The sequence below is a fragment of the Microcaecilia unicolor genome, chromosome 8 (genome assembly GCF_901765095.1).
Source record: "Microcaecilia unicolor chromosome 8, aMicUni1.1, whole genome shotgun sequence".
Taxonomy (NCBI): Eukaryota; Metazoa; Chordata; class Amphibia; order Gymnophiona; family Siphonopidae; genus Microcaecilia; species Microcaecilia unicolor.
In genome coordinates this window covers 126,794,899-126,810,636 of record NC_044038.1, presented here as the reverse complement: position 1 = coordinate 126,810,636, position 15,738 = coordinate 126,794,899, and the positions used below count along the sequence as shown (strand labels likewise).

Below are 15,738 nucleotides of genomic sequence, written 5' to 3'. Positions count from 1 at the left end.
GTTAGAGTCCATTTGGGATGGTTGAAATTTCTGTCCTGTGCAACTCTTTAGTCCGTATATCACACCAGTATAAATGTTCCATTTCCTCTTTTCCAAATTAACCCACAATGTCACCTCTTTGGAGTTCTGTTGCCTTGTATGTTGTGCTTTTAATATACAGTGCAATCCGCTTAAGTGCAAGGGTCTGGAACCAAAGAAATGCATGCAGTTAACCAGAGCGTGCACTTAACCGTTGTGACCCAAAGAAGCTTGACATCTGATAAACATATGTACAGTACTGTTTATACGTACAATATACAGTCTTCGTTAACTGAAGTTAGGCTTACTTGAATTAATCAGTTATAGTCCTCTGTACACTATTGGGTCTGTGAGTTCCATAGACTATGTCTGCCAGGTAAAAACTGTCATAGCACTGACATCCAGTGGCCTCCAGATAGGCCCACACGGTGTTGAGACCCTCCAGCGCTCTTGCTAAAGTGACAGGAGGAGGTTGTTGAATTTCGTCAGCATGTGCCTCTCTGCTCATTTCATCATCTGTTTCATCATCAGCAGTTGTTGCCTGCGTGTAGACGCATATTGCGACATCAGTGCTGTCTTCAGCTGTTTGTAGATCATAATCAACAGCTACGTAGCGATGAAACTCCTCTTCAGTAACAATGGCTGGAATGTCAATAACCTGTTCATCTGACGCGTTTGCAACAGCTGCATCTGTTTCGTCCCTCTCCACATCCTTTACAAAGCTTGCCCCCTTGTAGCAGTTCACAATGGTTGCCTGTGTAACATGATTCCAGGCTTCTTTCTGCCTATGTAGGGAATCCAACAGTGATAGATTACGAGCCAGTTCAACAGCATGTTTATCCTTGCCAGTCTGGTCATCCATAATGCTCATCAGACGACGTAGCACAAGAGCTCGATAATGTTGTTTGAAATTGGCTATTATGCCCTGATCCAGAGGTTGGATCAGAGAGGTAGTGTTTGGTGGCAGGAAGACCACCTTGACGTTAGACAGCCTGGCATTATCCCTGTGTGCAGCACAATTATCACAAAGCTGCAAAATCTGACGCTTTTGTGCCTGCATTCTAGTGTCTAACTTCTTTAGCCACTGCTTCCAAATTTCCCCATTCATCCATGAATTTGCGTTAGCCTCATATGACACAGGAAGTCGCTTAACTTTCTTGAAGCAACGGGACTGTTTGCTCTTTCCAATGACGAGGGGTTCCAACTTCTCACTCCCATCCATATTGCAGCAAAGAAGGATCGTCAGTCGGTCCTTCAACGTTTTACCTCCAGTAGTTTTGGCATGTTTGAATGCAAGTGTTCCATCAGGAATTGCTCGCCAGTAGAGACCGTTTTCGTCAGCATTGAAAATGTCACGAGGTGCAAACTCATTCAAGATGGTAGGAAGAACTGAAACAACCCAATTTTCAGCACGAAAGTCATCAACGTCTTGTTTCTTACCATGCTGTTTCTTGAATTTTATGTTCCTCTCCTTCCATCTTTCCAACCATCCAACAGTGGCTTTGAATTCAGTTAGTTCAAGACTTTCAGCTAGCTGGTTAGCTTTCTCCATAAGCAGTGGACCACTGACAGCAAACTGTCTGCTCCTGACTCGAGAAAACCACCGAAGAAAAGCATCTTCTACCTCCTCCGCTTTTCCCGCCCATTTTTGTTTCCGTTGTGCCAGTCTTCCAGAAGCTGATCTTTCTGCTTGAAGAAACGTGAAATATGACTGGGATTGACACCATATTCTTTAGCAATAGATGCTTGACTTTGTTTTCTAATTTTTTAAGAACTTCTATTCGTTCAGCCAGTGTTAAAGTCTTACAGATCCGCTGCGGCGCCGCCGCCAGTGTACTCTCTAACAACATTCTTTCACTTATTCTGCCTGTGGCAGTTAAAGGGGCGGTAAATTTGAAATCTTGTTGGTTGTCACGCGCCAATCGGCTTCCATATTCTGTGCGCACGCTTATGCGGAGTCTTCTCAGTATTTGTGCCAACATGGATGAGCAGCATTGAATACTTATCAGTAGGCTTGATGAGTCTTCAGTTTTCTATAATTACTTAGATGTTGGCACCTGGTCAGACAGCACACTTCCCAGAGCATTATATGTGGTCAGCAGAAAAATGCTGCAGTACCCCACAGAAGGGAGTAACAAGCCACCATCACCCTTTGCTTCCTAGGCACAGTGGTGGAGGGTTTATAAGTTTTGAATCATTTTCATTCTAATATGGTTTTACTTCTTCCTCTTGTTAATTGGAGTTTTTTTGACCACATTTGCTTTCTTTGTGTGTGGTGTTTTTCTCCTTAATTGGAACTGAAGACCAGTGTTTGACAGTAAACTGCCTTTTGGACGTTACAAGTCTCTTTTTTTTTTTTTTTTTTTTTTTTTTAATTCCTTTAAGTTTGTGGAATTTATTTTACATTTTGTATATGTTGTTCATTCCCCAGTTTTAAGCTTTTCAGCACATTTTTAGTATGGTTTCATTTCGATTAAATTTTTTAATTGTGCGATTGAAGTCTGCATAGCCAGCTGTTCATGGGGGGGTGGGCTGGTGGGGATGCCGAAGCCAGTCGAAGAAAAACACTGCCAAAGCGCCCCCCTTCCTTGTGCTGCCTCAGGATTGAGGAAGTCAGCGGGGTGCCTCCAACCGCAGATGCCGGCACACTCCCCAAGCATGCTCAGTTCATGCATGAACTGAATATGATTGGGGAGTTCAAGCGTTGGTGGCTGGTGGCACCCTGTTGACTTCCTCGCTCCTGAGGCAGTACGAGGAGAAATGGGATGACTCGGGCAACGAATTTCTTCAGTTGGCATGGCTTCAGCTACCCCACTAGCTATTGACCAGGTACTGTAGCTTTGGAGGGGGCTTTCACCTATAATCTCTCTCATGTGTCTCCTTGTGCCTTCACCCATTCTCTCTCTCTCTCATGTGTCTCCCTGTGCCTTCACCCATTCTCTCTCTCTCTCATGCGTCTCCCTGTGCCTTCACCCATTCTCTCTCTCTCTCATGCGTCTCCCTGTGCCTTCACCCATTCTCTCTCTCTCTCATGCGTCTCCCTGTGCCTTCACCCATTCTCTCTCTCTCTCATGCGTCTCCCTGTGCCTTCACCCATTCTCTCTGTCTCATATGCGTCTCCCTGTGGCTTCACCCATTTTCTCTCTCTCATGCGTCTCCCTGTGCCTTCACCCATTCTCTCTCTCTCTCATGCGTCTCCCTGTGCCTTCACCCATTCTCTCATGTGCCCCCCTGTGCCTTCACCCATTCTCTCATGTGCCCCCCTGTGCCTTCATTCATTCTCTCATGTGCCCCCCTGTGCCTTCATCCATTCTCTCATGTGCCCCCCTGTGCCTTCATCCATTCTCCCATGTGCCCCCCCCGTGCCTTCATCCATTCTCTCTCTCTCTCTCAGATGTGCCTGTCCTCCCCCTCCCTTCCTGGTTTACTTTTTCTTTTTCAGTAAATCTTCATCCTGCAGCGGCAGCCATATTGAAACGCTGCCTCCGCCTGCAGCAGGCCTTTCCTTCTGACCCATCCCTCCCTTGCATCTAAGTGAGCAATACTAAACTGATTGGTTTGCCTCTTTCCCTATACAGTCACCCAAAAGCCAGAACTTGTCGGGGAAACTGCATCAGAAGGGAATGAGGCGGGTTGGAGGGAAAGGCCTGGTGCAGGCTGAGGCAGCATTTCAGTACAACTGCTGCTGCAGGGCGAAGATTTACTGAGAAAGAAAAGGTAAACTGGAGGGGGGATAGAGCTGTCGGCAATCCGGGAGGGGAAGGAGAGATGCTGGATCGGCTGTGCGTGGCAAATTATTAATCCCGAGCAATAATTAACAAGTTAATCGCGATTAATGTGCAGCCCTGTTGAGATCTTTTGCTTGGTCTGGGGTGTTGGCCAGAAATCGAATTGAATGTTAAGAAAGATAATGAGTACTGCACACAAGATGCAATCACTCTATTTCGAAGAAGATACAGCAGAACTGGTAAAGATATCGAGAACGGGCTGGAGCAGCTTCCCAATGAAGAAGGGTAAACAGGTTAGGGCTCTTCAGCTTGGAGAGGAAATGGCCGAAAGAGGATATGATAGAAGTGGAGTGGAACAGATAAACAGGGAATGACTTAGCCTTGCAAATAGAACTAGGACTAAGTGATGTTCCATGAAACTAATAGGAAGAAGATTTAAGACAGAATGAAATGTTTTCATTCACTGCACAGTCCAGCTGTAAAATTTCTTGCCAGGAGACTTGGGTTAAGGAAACTAAAATACTTGGGTTTAAAGGGGGTTTAGATCAGTTCTTGGAGAAAAAATCCTTAAACCACTATTAATCATGTAAATTGGATTCCTACCACTTAACCTTGTGAGCTACAAGAAATGTTCTTTGGGATCCTGCTGGGTATTTTTTAATCTGGATTGGCCATGTTAGAGATAAGATGCTGGACTCCACCGATGTTTGGTCTGATCCACCTTAAATCCAAAATTTGGATACACTAAGTAGAAGTACTGATTGTTGGAATTCCATCCAAAAATATATCGGATACTGTTTTATCTTCCTATAAAAGTTGTGACCTGTTTTTTTTTTTTTTTTTTTTTTTTTTAAATAGAGCAAGGTTTAGATCACATAGCGGAAAATATCCTTTCCTATTTGGATGCCAGATCTCTATGTGCAGCAGAGTTGGTATGCAAGGAATGGCAGCGAGTGATCTCTGAAGGTATGCTGTGGAAGAAGCTAATTGAGAGAATGGTACGCACAGACCCCTTGTGGAAGGGACTTTCAGAAAGAAGGGGGTGGTAAGTGTCAGAACAGCCATGAAGCTCAATCATAGTTTTTCAGGTTTATTTTTTTCAGTTTACCAAATTTAGATACTTATTTCTTTATCCATAGGGATCAGTATCTGTTTAAAAACAGACCAACAGATGGCCCTCCAAATTCCTTTTACAGATCATTATATCCGAAGATTATCCAGGATATAGAGGTATGTGTTTTGTATTGTGACTTGCCAATTCCATTTTTGGCTTATCTCAAATTTATTGCTGTTATGGATATTTTGGTTAATACTTTTTACCTCCAGTATGAGTGCATTTGATTTATTTTCTTAGTATTTTGGTGGTAATTCTGGTTTCTCTATTCCCTGGCTGTTTTTTCTTGGGTAGCAGTCATAAAAGGAGAGTGGGGGGGGGGGGGGGGGGGGGGAGAGACAGCAGTAGTGATGTGATTCTAAACCTGGCAGTGATCATGGCATTTCAAAGGAACAAAAACAGGAAAAGAACCCCTACAAAAAGTCCAACATGCACAAGGAGGTGTAGGGGATGACTTCCAGTCATCGGGGTAGATGAAAATGCACATAATTAGACAAGCATCAGGAAGGGACACATTTTTTGACTTCTCACCAAACCACTTCTGATAAAAATCAACTAAAACATGAAGAGGGATAAAGCAATAAAAAGTAATAGTGGCTTAATCAAACATACAGGATTGCTAAGAAAAAACAAACAAACAAACAGAGTACCTGACAAGTAAAACCCATACCAACCTTTAGAGTGTAAGACATATATGGTACATGCTAGACAAGTTGTACAGTCAAATATGCAATGGTCAAAGCACATTCAACTATTGGGAGTCAGTGGATCATTTCCTACTCCTCCTTGTGCATTCCTGAGGAATAAGCACGTCCAGTCCCACTGGCAGGTATTGCACAGAGAAGAGGCTTCTTTATGCCCATGTCATTGAAGAACTGGCTTCAGATAGCCATATGAGGGAGGAGACAAGTTCTGGCTTTTTATTTATTTATTATTTTATTTATTTTTGTTACATTTGTACCCCGCGCTTTCCCACTCATGGCAGGCTCAATGCGGCTTACATGGGGCAATGGAGGGTTAAGTGACTTGCCCAGAGTGGGAATTGAACTCAGTTCCTCAGTTCCCCAGGACCAAAGTCCACCACTCTAACCACTAGGCCACAGAGGCAACCAATCAGTTTAGTACTGCTCCCTTAGAGCCCGCCTAAAATGTATGACTTCATTTATTTGTTTCCTAACATCAAATTGCTCAGAGCAGCATGCAAAATACAGGCATGAACAGTTTAGTATATCAGATGTGAAATGTGTCAGATGGAGTTGTATATGTGAGTGAGGGCTGAAGTCCATCATAGTGTTAGCATTCTGTTAAAACCTTGAGCCACTGCTTAACAAATGGTGGTTGGAATTTTTTTTTTTTTTTTAAACTTTAAATGTTTATTTTTATTGATTTAGCATAATCACCAATCACAAATACAAACAATAAACAAAACCAGTAGCACAAACTGCACATATATCCGCCCACGCAGGGGCCTACCTCTTCACATCCCATCCCCCCCCACCCCCCAACAATACTATTGATAACATAACAGCATAAACATAGCTTCTTATATATCCCGTATTTTTTTCTGTAAACAATCCCATCCCCCTGTATGCCGTTTTAACCCCTCCCTACGATATGCCGTGAGGCGTTCCATATGTATAAGGTGACTCAGCTTACTTTTCCATTCTCCTAAAGTCGGTGGGTCTGGATTTTTCCACCTCTGAGCTATTAGACACTTAGCTGCGGCATACCCCCATCGGAGCCATCTAGTAAACTCCCAAGATCCCCGTTCATTATACAAGCCCAACAAACATTCCTTAGGACCACAAACCAACGATTGCCCAGTTATTTTAACAAGTGCTTTCATAACCCCCTGCCAGAACACCTCCACCCTCGGACAAGTCCACCAAATATGCAGAAATGACCCCCTCTGTGTTCCACGTCTCCAGCACAACCCCTTACTCCCCGGGTACATTTTCTGTAACCTCTCCGGTGTGTAGTACCATCTAGTTAAAACCTTATAAGCATTCTCCTGCACCAATACACACACGGAGGCTTTGTACACCTCCCCACAGATAACCTCCCATTCCCTCTCAGAGAATGCGTAGTGTAAATCCCGTTCCCATTCCCCCTGAAAAGTAAAAAGCCGAGGGTCACTACCCCTAAAAAATCTATAGAGCACCAAAATAGGTCTGGGCGCCTTTTGCAAAATTAGCCACAAATTTTCCAATTCTTCTTTCTCCTGTGGTTTACCCTCCTTCCACCCCAGTGACCCCACAAAATGTTGGATCTGCAAATATGAGAACCTAACCCCCTCTGTCAAGCCATACCTGGAACTCAATTCCTCAAAACTCTTCACTGTACCCCCATGCAGCACATTACGAAAGCTTTTCAGCCCCAATCGTTCCCATCTCCCAAAGGTGACATTCTCCCTCCCTGCCCCAAATTTAGGTTCCCACCTCAGAGATGATAGCGTAGATACCTGATCCCTCTGTCTCCACCTCCGCCTAACTAGCTCCCACACTCCCCACAACTGTCGCAGAAACGGATTCCGAAACTCCTACAACCGTCTTTTTTTTCCCTTCCGTGGTCCACAAGAATGAACTCAAGGACCTGAGTGTACTATAGGACTGCTCCACCTGACTCACGGACTTATCAGGCCCTATTTCCCAATCCAGAATCATCCTTACATGGGCAGCCAGATAGTACCATTCGATGTTTGGAACTGCTCGACCACCCCTCTCAGGCGCTCCCCATAAAACTCTACCTGCAAGTCTAGGATGCTTCCAAATAAATTGCATCACCATCCCTTGTAACTTCCTAAGCAGCTTTTGCGGAAGCTCCACAGGTAGTGTCTGAAACAAAAACAGCAATCTTGGCAAGATATTCATCTTTATCACAGCCATCCTTCCCCACCAGGACAGCCACAAACCCTTCCATCTAGACAATTCGCCCCTTATTTGCCCCACTAACTGCCCATAATTAACCCGAAACACTCTATTCAGATCCCTGGGAATCTGGATTCCCAGATATCTGATCTTCTGCCTTGCCCATTTAAAAGCAAATCTGTCGGCCAATCTCTTTTCCTCCTCTCCCAACAAAGAAACCCCCAACAACACGCTTTTGTCCATATTAACCTTCAAGCCTACTAAACTCTCAAATTCCCTCAATATATCCACTACTTTAGTGAGCGTTTGCTCCGGATCCGTCACATACAACAACACATCATCTGCAAACAGGGCTATTCAATGATCCCTCCCTCCAGCCCTTATTCCCCTCACCTCTGGGTGTTGACGTATTATCTCAGCTAAGGGTTCCATGTACAAAGCAAACAGAAGAGGGGACAACGGACACCCCTGCCTGGTCCCGCGCCCTATTGGGAAAAAATTGGTATAGCCCCCATTAATTCTAAGGCGCGCTTTAGGTTGATCATATAAGGCCGCTAACCAACTACAAAAGACCCCTCCCAAACCCATACGCTGTAACACTGCCCGTAAGAAAATCCAGCTGACCCTATCAAAGGCCTTTTCCGCATCGATTGCTAACAGAGCCATATCCTCACCCCTCTTTTGGGCCTCCCAAATCAAATGCAAAGTGCGCCTGACATTATCCCCTACCTGCCGCCTAGGAATAAAACCCGCTTGATCCGCATGCACCAATTTCGGAAGCACCCGTGATAACCTGTTAGCTAGAACCTTAGCCACTATTTTAGCATCAACATTTAATAAGGAAATGGGCCTATAAGAGCCACACAGCGTTGGATCCTTCCCAGGTTTAGGAAGGATCACCACTCCCGCCTCTGACATGGACTCCGGAAGCTTATTTCCCTCTAATACACCATTGCCCACTCTTACTAACAAATCCCCCACTTCTCCCACAAAACTCTTATAAAACGTGGTCGAGAACCCATCTAATCCCGGAGCTTCCCCATTAGGCAACCGTCTCATCACCCCTTGTATCTCTCCTAAACGTATAGGCTCATCTAGACGAGTCCTCTCTCCCTCATCCAACCTTTTTAATGGGATGCGATCCAAATACTGAACCATAGTCTCCTCTGTGACATTCTCAGAAGATCTATATAACTCTGTGTAATACCTCAGAAAATATTCCCCTATGTCCAAGTCCGTATACTGCCATTCACCCCCCTCCTCCCTTATCCTCTGCACATGGAAGAAGCGCCCCTTCCGGGCCTTGAGATATCTAGCTAGCAATGTACTAGACTTATTAGCAAACTCAAAGAATTGTTGCCTAAGTCGAGTTCTCATGAATTCCACCTCCTCCATTTGCAACTGCTTCAAATCCTCTCTTGCTTGCTTAAGCTCCTCCCAAAGCCCAGCTCCCGGATTCTGTTTATGTAGTTGTTCAATATGTAGCAATCTCTGTCTCAACTCCAAGGATCTTTGTCCCCTATCCCTCTTCCTTCTGGCCCCCCATTTAATCAATACCCCCCTCACCACAACCTTCAGTGCATCCCATAATATACCATCAGACACCTCCCCCGTGTCATTAAAATGCATAAATTCCTGAATGGTATGACGAATATCCTCCCGTATATTCTCATCCCCCAACAAAGTCTCATTCAACCTCCAAATTCCCTTACCAACACCTACACCCCCCCTCAATTTAACCCATGTGGGCGCATGGTCTGAAATACAAATTGATTCAATCTCCGCCTCCTCCACCCCATGCCAATCATTACGCCGGATCCATATCCCATCTATTCTAGAGTAACTCTGTGCTGCATGGGAATAGAAAGTGTAGTTCCTCTGTGTGCCATGTAAAAGTCTCCAACAATCCACCACCCCCAACTCTTTCATGAATCGTCTCAGAGCTCCCCTCCTTGGCCTACTCTGCATCCCTCCCCCCTTTGAGTGATCCAATCTTGCATCTGGTGCCATATTGAAATCCCCCCCCCCCCCCCCACTATCACCTGACCCCCCCCACAAAATCCATTAGATCCTCCCCCAGCTTGTTATAAAAATCCTTCTGATTCCCATTCGGTGCATAAACATTGATCAATGTCAGTTCTTTTCCCTGCAACCACCCTCTGACCGCCAAACATCGCCCCTCCTTATCTCTAAACACTTGTTTGGAAATGAATCCACAATTATGACGAATCAAAATAGCCACCCCACCCTTCTTCTTGGGCCCCTCCCCTTGATGTATCAGTACCTCTCTATATTGTCTGCGTTGCAACAAATGCACATTCCTAGGTCTTAAATGTGTTTCCTGCAAGAACGTAATCCCCCACTGCAACCTCCCCAACTCCTTGAACACTCTACTCCTTTTCCCTCTATTATTTAATCCATTCACATTCCAAGTGCCCAACACCAAAAACTCCCCCCTCCCTCCCCCCATGTCCTCCCCGACCCCTCTCCCTTCCCCACTCCCCACCTTTTTTTCACTTCCTGTCCCCCCCCTTGCTCCACCCCTTCCTCCCCATTCTCCCCTATCCCCCCTGAACTGTCCTTTTGCAAGTCAGCCAATTCGAAGTAAGTAACACACACCCTTAGGGCTGCATCCATGTTTCAGTCATTATATCCTGTATTCCCCCTCCGTCCCCCTCAGCCCCTCCCGCTCCCCCTGTCCCCCCAAATTTCTTTTAATGAAGTACCCCCTGAGCAACCTCTACATCTCTAACCTCCCTCCCTTAATGCATCCCCATCTACTTCCTACATTACCCCTCCCTACTCATTGCACAACACAACCATTACCCCTGCATTTCCCTATAGTTAATACAACTTCCAGACCCCTTCAATCAGATTTTGCCAGCTTCATATCCCCTCCACTCCATTGACAAGTCCTTTCACCATCTTCCTCTGCCGAAAGTTCCCGGGCGTCCCCCTCTGTCACTCTGGAGCCCTTCTCTTTTCCATGGCCTTCTCTCATTCCTCCACAGGACCTGGGACCCCTCTGCAGCCCAATTCCTTCAAGGCTGTCCATGCTTCTTCTGGATTCTGCACCCTGCGCGATTTTCCCTGCACAGTTAGCCACATAGCAAAAGGAAAAAGCCAGCGGTATCTGATCCCTTTAGATCTCATAAACTGGGTAACCTCTCTGAAGGACCGACGCTTCTGCAACGTTGTCCCGGCCAAGTCCTGGAACACCCCAATCTTACAATTCTTCCAATTAATTTCTCCCATTTTTTTTGCCTTGGCCAGTATCTTTTCTTTCAAAGGAAAATCCGCAAAACAGACCACAATATCCCTTGGGTTAGAATCCCGGCGGGGCCCCACCACTCGATGTGCCCTTTGTATATGGAAATCCTCCCGCTCACCATTTTCTTCAGGATGTAGTATGTACTCACACAACTCCTGGATTACTACTTCACAGTTAGTAAAAATCTCTAGGTCAGGAATCCCTTTGAATCGCAGATTATTCCTTCGAGACCTATTCTCCAGGTCCTCCAGTTGATCCTTCATCCCTTGCCAGTCTGCCTCCTCTTTTTGAAACCTGCTTTTAACTTCCCCCATATTCTTCTTAAGGCTGTCCACTTCCTCCTCCAACTCTCCAACCCTGGAACCCAGGTCACGGAGCTCTGCTCGAAAATCCCTCATGGCCACCTGAATGTCTCTCCGGACCCCTGCAAAATCCGCTTTCAGGTCCTGAAACCATTTCTCCACTACTTTTCCTGCCATTTCAGTCCCCTCCGAGGCACTCTCCACCACATGCAATTGTCCTGTGCTGGGGGGGACATGCAATTGACCTGTGCTGGGGGGGACATGCAATTGACCTGTGCCAGGGGTCACATGCAATTGGCCTGTGCTGGGGGTACATGCAATGATCCTGTATTAGGGCACACATGCAATGTTCCTGGACTGGGGCTCTCATGCAATGGCTCTGGGCTGGGGCTCATTGCCTCCCTCCCGCCTGTGCTCTCCTCCAACCTCCTTACAGGGACTTGTATTACCTCCATAACAGTCCCTATCCCCTCCAACCTGCATAATCCGTCCTCCTGAGAGCTGTCCGTAGCCTGCTCTGCTCCCACCAGGTTCAGAGGAGCCGCCATCTTGACCATGCGCCCCTCCGCACTCCGCTCCATCTCCGGTGCTCCAGAGAACTCCACCACCGCGGCCAGCTGTCGGGGGCTCCCTTCTTCTGCAACGCTCCTCATCGCCCTCTCCGCACTCCTCTCCGCCGGGACCTCCGCCATCTGTTCGGCACTCTGCGCCGTTCCCGCCATCTTTTTGGCTCTCCGCGCCGCTCCCGCCACCTTATCCGTCGTTTTTTTCCCCGGAGTGGCAGTAAATTTGTATTTTTCCAGCCCCTTTTGCGTAGGCATGATTTAAACAAAGTCTATGCACAGTTCCCCACTCGGGGCAGCGTTTTTGCACAGGAAAAAAGCTTTTTTTTAAACAGCACCCTGATGGAGCTTCGGTTTTAAGCTTCCATCTCGTCACGTGACGTCACTTCCTCGGTGGTTGGAATTCTTAAGATAGTTATGACTTGGTTGTATTAAGCTTCCAATTGATCTACTTAGGCCACAAGACAATACTCAGTTTTAATTTTAGTTTTATAGTGGCAAGATCACAAGGGGGACTGAAATCAAGCACACTAGAAAAAACGTGTTTAATAAGGAAACATGCATGTACGAGTGCCTTCTTGTCCGCCTCAGGAGCATGGGACCATCAGTTCTGTTTTTTTCCACAGTGAGGAGTGGACACATTTTTTTTCTTTTCTCCTAATATAGTAAGAGATGACAGACTTGAATGTTCCATCTAGTCTGCCCAACAGTCACATTCATTATCGATTCAAAATTTAAATCAACAGTGAATGTGATGATATATACTTTATCATGGTCTTTCTTTGGTGTTTCTGGGACATAGACCATAGAAGTCCACCCGGCTCTGTCCTTGTGCTCCAACTACTGGAGTTGCCGTCAAAGCCCATTCCAGCCTATCCGAATCCATCTTGTCATTTGCAGGACAAAGACCATAAAAGTCTGACCAGCACTGTCCTCACGTTCCAAATTACTGGAGTTTCCTTAAAAGTTGTCTCCAACCCATCCGAAACCGGATTGCTATATGTGGGACTCAGACTGTACAAACTAGCCTGCACCGACCTTAGTTGATGCTGCTAGAGTCACCATCTAAGTACCGCTTGACATGCAAACACATTATGTAACCCTTTAAGTTTTGTTTTTTTACATTATTCATTTTCTAACTAGAGATCCTCTGTGTTCAGATTTTCTAATTAGAGATGATCCTCTGTGTTCACCTTTTTGAATTCTGCCACAGTTTTTTTTTTCCACCGCCTCCCTTGGGTGAACATTCCAGGCATCAACCACCCTCTCCATGAAAAAAAAATTTCTGACACTACAAAGAGGCATATTTTCAAAGCACTTACCCTTCCAAAGTTCCATAGAAACCTATGGAACTTTGGAAGGCTAAGTGCTTTGAAAATATGCCCCAAAGTCTACCACCCTGCAACCTCAATTCATGTCCTCTAGTTTTACCACTTTCCCTTCTCTGGAAAACATTTGTTTCTGTATTAATACCTTTCAAGTATTCCTCGCAGCTGCCTTCCTGGTTTCTTCTTTAGTTTGTTTTACTTTGTACCTTGTTCGGGATATTCTTCCTCCCTTTCCCTTACATTTTTAGTTTATTTTCCCCTCTTTGTTTCTTTTATTTTACTTTGCCGAGTAGGCTGTATTTAGGCTTGAGCTTCGGTCAGGTTCTTCCTTTCATTTTTCCCTGTTTTTTTGCCTCTTATTCGGCACCATCGAGTCTTTCGATTCAGCCACAGTTGTTTTTCCTTCCATGTCATTGAAGGTTCCCAGTGGCTGTAAGCACTGTACTCAGTGCAATAGGACCATCTCTGACAAAGACACCCATTCTTGGTGTTTTCGGTGTTTGTGGCCTAAGCATACCTTTTCTAACTGTCTTCTGTGTCTTTGTATGAAGAAAAGAACACAGCCAGAGAGGCTCAAAGAGAGAGTTTTTGGATCCATTCCGAAACCTTTGTCGGCATTGAGTGTTGCATCAAGTGTGTCGGTCCGTATGGCTGCGAGACCTTCAGACACTAGGATGGAACTCGACGCTGGCCATTATTCAGGCCTTCTGGCATATTGGCATTGGATCCAATCCTGAGATGACGTGAGGACTCTGTCGTTTTTTTTGGCACCGAGCAGCGTCAGTGCCAAACATCGGAAGAAGCATCGGCATCGATCACCCTTGACGCTTGGTGCTGGGAGCTCCGGGGCACCGAGGGATTCCCCAGCACCCAAGAAGCATCTGTGCCAGGAGGACCGCTTCCCCTCCATACAAGAGGTGCCGATTCGTGGGTCTCCAGGCAGCCAGGGCCAGACACCCGTTTTGACCCCACAAGGTCAGCATCCTGCTTCTATACTGACACCCAAGTTTTTCCTGAATCTTCCTCCAACGAAGTTAAGGGGGTGTGAGCATGGGCAGCAGTTGATGCTGAGGCCACAAGCGGCGCCAAATACCTCACTACAAGCTGATGACCATCCTTTCAGGGAAGCCTGAAGTTTTTTCAAGAAAGGTGGCCTCTTACAACCTTTGACCGATGGGTCTTACAAATAGTCTGTTTTGGTTACACCCTGTATTGGTGAAAGAGACCACCAGATTGCCCACCGAGAGTAAATCACTTCAGCTCTTAGCACAAGCAGGTACTTTCAGAGGAACTCTGTTCTTCTAAAGGCCTATGTGGTCAAGCCCATTCCACCAGGGAAGAAGGGAAGGGATTGTATTCCAGGTACTTCCTTGTTCAAAAGACGGGGGGATACATCCAATTCTAGATCTAAGGGCTGTGAACAAATTCTTGGTCAAAGAAACATTCAGGATGGTTCCCTGGGCACCATCCTCCCCTTGATTCAGGAAAATGATTGGCTATGCTCACTGGACTTAAAGGATGCTTACACTCGCATCCAGATACTTCCAGCTCACAGGAGGTATCTTTGATTCTGGCTGGAGACACATCATTGCCAGTACCACTTGTTGCCTTTTGGCCTCGCATCTGCTCCCCGGGTTTTCACCAAGTGGCTTGCTGTAATTGCAGCATCTCTGTGCAGACTGGGAGTCCATATGTGCCCTTATCTCGACAATTGCCTGGTGAAGGGCAATAGGAGTTTATGTGGATGACTCTTTGGGTGTTAAAGCTGCTAGGGTTCATTTTAAACTACCCCAAGTCCCATCTACTCCCTGTCCAGTGATTGGAGTTCATTGGAGCCCTGCTAGACACTTGTCACCCTTGCCACTCGAGTCCGAGGAGCTTATCAGATGTTGAGGTTGTTGGGCCACATAGCCTCTACTGTTCATGTGGCACTAAACACATGAGAACTGCCCAGTGGAGCCTAACTTCACAGTGGTGTCGGGCCACGGGAACCCTGGAGGATGTCATCCGAGTGTCATCAGAACTGGTTCAGTCTCTGCTTTGGTGGACGATTCGATTCAGTTTGACTCTTGGACTGCCATTCTTAATTCCACAGCCCATGAAGGGGCAGATGACGCCTGCATCCCATCTGGGGTGGTGAATGCTCATGTAGATGGGCTTCACATTCCAGGTGCTTGCTCACCCCATGAGACAGATCCTCACATCTTCAGGGTCATGTCAAGGCTCACAATGTTAGGACCATGGCTGCGTTGGTAGCCCACTTGAGTTCAGCCTCCATTGAAGAAATTTACAAGGCTGCAACGTGGTCTTTGGTCCACACATTTACATCTCACTACTGCCTTGAGCAGGATATTAGACATGCCTGTCGGTTTGGACAGAATTTGTTTTGGGTCTAGAGATCAACTCCACTCCCTTAGGCCCATTTTGTACTGTTCCAGGCTGCACACTTACTCAGATTGTATATAGTTTTAGGTTAATCTGTGTTTAACTTCGCCGTTGTGTGTTCCAATTGACCAATGGTTGTTTTCAGTTGTTTTCAGTGAGCCT

General features: G+C 46.1%; 1 protein-coding gene across 1 annotated transcript in view; it reads left to right on the top strand.

Annotated features, from left to right (window-relative positions):
- Positions 1-15,738, top strand: part of LOC115476819 (F-box/WD repeat-containing protein 11-like) — a 323,530-nt gene that overhangs the window by 144,340 nt on the left and 163,452 nt on the right. The window contains 2 exon segments of the mRNA XM_030213393.1: positions 4,605-4,791; positions 4,886-4,976. Of these exon segments, the coding sequence (XP_030069253.1) occupies positions 4,605-4,791; positions 4,886-4,976 (278 nt within the window).